The sequence below is a fragment of the Scomber japonicus genome, chromosome 2 (assembly GCF_027409825.1).
Source record: "Scomber japonicus isolate fScoJap1 chromosome 2, fScoJap1.pri, whole genome shotgun sequence".
Taxonomy (NCBI): domain Eukaryota; kingdom Metazoa; phylum Chordata; class Actinopteri; order Scombriformes; family Scombridae; genus Scomber; species Scomber japonicus.
Genome location: NC_070579.1, coordinates 554674 through 558892, shown reverse-complemented (window position 1 = coordinate 558892; position 4219 = coordinate 554674). Strand labels below are relative to the sequence as shown.

General features: G+C 41.3%; 1 protein-coding gene across 1 annotated transcript; it reads left to right on the top strand.

The window, feature by feature from the left end:
* Nucleotides 1–1641: 1641 nt before the first annotated feature.
* Nucleotides 1642–3742, top strand: LOC128378306 (neoverrucotoxin subunit alpha-like). Its single transcript, XM_053337782.1, has 2 exons — nt 1642–1726; nt 3035–3742. Exons 1-2 carry the CDS (start codon nt 1681–1683, stop codon nt 3586–3588), a joined length of 600 nt encoding a protein of 199 aa, XP_053193757.1. The 5' UTR covers nt 1642–1680; the 3' UTR covers nt 3589–3742.
* The last annotated feature ends 477 nt before the right edge of the window (nt 3743–4219 follow it).

The window sequence follows — 4219 nt, the reverse complement described above, 5'->3', positions numbered from 1 at the left end:
TATGTCAGAATATATATATACATATAAATATATAATAAATAAACAAATATACAATATACATGTTCTTCACTGACTGTCACAGATTGTGTATATTATAACTATTAGTGGTGTTGTAATGGAGCAGTGTAAAGTGAGCTCAGTGCTCAGCATGTGTTCATATAGTAGAGTCTTCCTGCTGCTGTCATATTCCTGCTCTGTCTTCTCACTGTTGGACTTTCCTTCAGTAGCACAATTAGATACCAACATGTGAGTCAAAATGTGTTTCTGTCATTTAATCTTTAATGAAGACTCAATGTGTATACCGTAATGTAAAGCATACATTACATTTCTATTAAATCTCCTCACTGTCTTTACAAATGTTGTCAAATAATATTTAACTTTAAAGACATTTCTTCTGCCACAGTTAAAACTGAATGGCATCAGATTAAACTCTGAGCTTCAGTAATTCAGCCTCCAGCAGCAACAGGTGGTAACCCTAACCCTCTCCTACCAACCTAAACATACAGCAGGGGGCGCTGAGTGTGAACATAAAGGCCTGAAGGACAAAATCCTGTTTACTGAGTTGAGAATGTTTTTAAGCTCATTAGATGAAGTGTTGTGTGTGTTCAGCCTGTCAGGATGTCTGATCACAGAGGAAGGCTGTGCTTCTCTGGCCTCAGCTCTGAGTGCCAACCCCTCCCATCTGAGAGAGCTGGACCTGAGCTACAATCATCCAGGAGACTTAGGAGGGGAGTTACTGTATGCTGGACTGGAGGATCCACACTGGAGACTGGACACTCTCAGGTATGGACAGACAGGTGGACACTCAGGTATGGACAGACAGGTGGACACTCTCAGGTATGGACAGACAGGTGGACACTCTTAGGTATGGACAGACTGTAAATGACCTTTAGTCTGGAATATGTTATTTTTACGTTTATTTATTTATTTTCTGAGCATTCTTTAAGGCCAGGTTATTATTTCATCAGTTATAACAGAGGTTTAATTTGGTGCTTTTATTTTGAAAGTGCGGTCACCGGAAAAAAGGGGCATCTGGAGTTTTCGTCATCAGTGTGTACCTATGTATAGTTAAAAATTGTCTACCTGACGGGAGGAAAATAGTTCATGTTCAATTAGCACCTGGCTGATAAGGGCACAAGGTTTGTGATCGCTTCTTTTCATGTTTAATGCCTAGTTCAAATTTTGGTGTTTTGACGCCGTTTGATGCAGTTTTATGATTATGCGTTTTAGCTAGTAATGCCAATTAGCATCGTATCGGTTCAGATTAAGGAAATATAATTATTTTATTTTTGTCTTCTTTCATAGCTCTTACGGTGTGTTCAAAGTGTCCAAGGAAGGTTCTTAAAAATAAAAACACTGAACCATCAGTTAGAGAGTATGACCATCATTCAGCCGGGGATGCTACACAGACAGGTGCACACTCTCAGGTATGGACATACAGGTGGACACTCTCAGGTATGGACAAACAGGTAGACACTCTCAGGTATGGACAGACAGGTGGACACTCTCAGGTATGGACAGACAGGTGGACACTCTCAGGTGTGGACAGACAGATGGACACTCTCAGGTATGGACAGATGAACAGACACTCTGACTAACTGAGGGACTCTGGTTCATGTTTAATGGTGGATATGAGTGAAGGTGTATGAAGCTGATTGTGTCTTTGTCTCTTCCTCCAGGATGGACCATGGTGGACTGCAGAGACTGAAACCTGGTGTGAGGAAGTGTGAGTGTGTTTTCAGTTTGATTCATGAGAACTTTGAGAAAAACTGGATGAAATATGTAAAAGAAGTGAAAAAAGTTCAAAATGATGGAAAATGTGTTTAGTCAGAAAAGGGGCGTGGCCTAAACTGACATTTATCTTGAACCAATGAATCCATGAAACAGAAATTTCCTTCTGTTGGTCACAGTTCAGGAGTTAAGAGAGAAATGTTTTATAAATGTCCACATGGTGGCGCTACCTGCTCCAAAATGTCCCTCATGTCTCTCCTGCAGATAAAGTTCATTCATTCATACTGACTTCAGCTGTTTGGAGCATTTGGACTAAAATGTGTTTGTAACAGACGACAGTTTGAGATGAAAATAACAGACTTGATGTGCAAAGACCTTCACTTTACACCAAACCTGATGAACAAACATGAATATTACTGAATATCACTGTCATGTTGACTGTTCATGTTCTAACTGAACTGTTAAAGGTTCACTTACTCTGTATGTCCAAAGCTTTCAGTCACATCTCATGGTCTTCCTCAGTGATGTCTCAGTTGTTGGGACTCAGTAGGAGCAGGTTTGATTATCAGCAATAAGTAATAGTTATCAAAGATAATCATTAAAAATCAATAAAAACATGAATATGAATGAATAATTAGGTGTTGCCTCCCTGAGGTCAGAGACCAATAACCAAATATCAGAGATATGAACAGTGACCTCATCAACAACCAATCACAGGAGACATCAGCATTATCAATTTGAGATCAATAATGTGTGTGTGTTTGTGTGTGTGTGTGTGTTACATCATGTGAGGTTATTTAAATAAACTTTATCAACAGTAATGTACAGTACTAGTAACATAATACGGCTGAAAACTGCATCATGATAAAAGTGTTTCATATCAGTTGTTATCCATAATTGTTGTTTTTTTATGACCTATTTAAAATAAGGACCAGGGGAAGATATCAAATTTAAACACTTTAATCGTAAACTTCCTCTGAGCCGCTAAAAGACTTGAGTGAAGGCTGCTCTCACGTTTCCTCAGAGCAGAAATACTGTAGAAAGACTTGGGACCAACGTTAAATGGAAGACCAGAACTACTTCCTGTTCAGGCAGGATGGAGGAGGAAATATGAAATAAGAGAGTTGAGATGCAGCCTTTGTTATCAGGCTGTGTGACTGTGTGCACACCTGCTTCTGTCTGCTGGTATGAGGCCAACACAGTCGTCATGGAGACGCTTTAAGTTTGAATGGTTTCAGTAAAGTAGTTCATAAATCAACAGATGATAAACTGCAGCTGTATTGTGTCTCGTTCTCTCCATCAGATGCCTGTGAACTGGAACTGGATCCAAACACAATGAGCAGAAACCTCAAACTGTCTGATAACAACAGGAAGGTGACACATGTGAAGGAGGATCAGTCATATCCTGGTCATCCAGACAGATTTGATGTCTGGCCTCAGCTGCTGTGTAGAAATGTTCTGACTGGTCGCTGTTACTGGGAGGTCGAGTGGAGAGGAAGAGTTTATATATCAGTGAGTTACAGAAGAATCAGCAGGAAAGGAGACAGTTATGACTGTTTGTTTGGACATTATGATCAGTCCTGGAGTCTGAGCTGCTCTGATGATGGTCGTTACTCTGTCCGTCACAATAACAGAGAAACACCCATCTCCTCCTCCTCCTCCTCCTCCTCCTCCTCCTCCTCTGTCTCTAACAGAGTAGCAGTGTATGTGGACTGTCCTGCTGGCACTCTGTCCTTCTACAGAGTCTCCTCTGACACACTGATCCACCTCCACACCTTCAACACCACATTCACTCAACCTCTGTGTGCTGGGTTTGCAGTCTACTGGTCTGGTTCAGTCTCTCTGGTTCCTCTGTAGGAGGGAGAGTCTCTCTGTGTCCTCTGTAGGAGGGAGAGTCTCTCTGTGTCCTCTGTAGGAGGGAGAGTCTCTCTGTGTCCTCTGTAGGAGGGAGAGTCTCTCTGTGTCCTCTGTAGGAGGGAGAGTCTCTCTGGTTCCTCTGTAGGAGGGAGAGTCTCTCTGGTTCCTCTGTAGAAGGGAGGGTCTCTCTGGTTCCTCTGTAGGAGGGAGAGTCTCTCTGATTCCTCTGTAGGAGGGAGAGTCTCTCGGGGTCCTCTGTAGGAGGGAGAGTCTCTCCTGTGGACAGAAACTCTGCTGACTGAAGATCAGCTGCTGAAATCAAACATCACACACACTCTGCACTGTGAAGCAGATCTGTCTCAGACTCAAACACTCAGTTATTTTTCCTTCTACATGATTCATTGATTAGTCTCAGTTGACTCTGCTGTTGTTACTGTCAGGATCCAATGATTATTTTACTGTAACACAATTAATTCATCAGTGTATAAAACAATTTATTTCCTCACATTTACACCAATGATAATAAAGTCCCAACGTCCTCAAACGTCCTGATTAGCAGTGTCGTAGCTTGTTGCTAAAATGAGTCAAATTCATATAAATAAACATTATTAAACATAAATAAACATTATTA

What these genes read in the sequence shown, in the direction of transcription:
- LOC128378306 (XM_053337782.1), top strand. Translation starts at nt 1,681, where the DNA reads ATGGACCATGGTGGACTGCAGAGACTGAAACCTGGTGTGAGGAAGT. An exon ending in GAAACCTGGTGTGAGGAAGT is followed by an intron (nt 1,727 to 3,034) that starts GTGAGTGTGTTT and finishes TCTCTCCATCAG; the next exon opens with ATGCCTGTGAACTGGAACTG.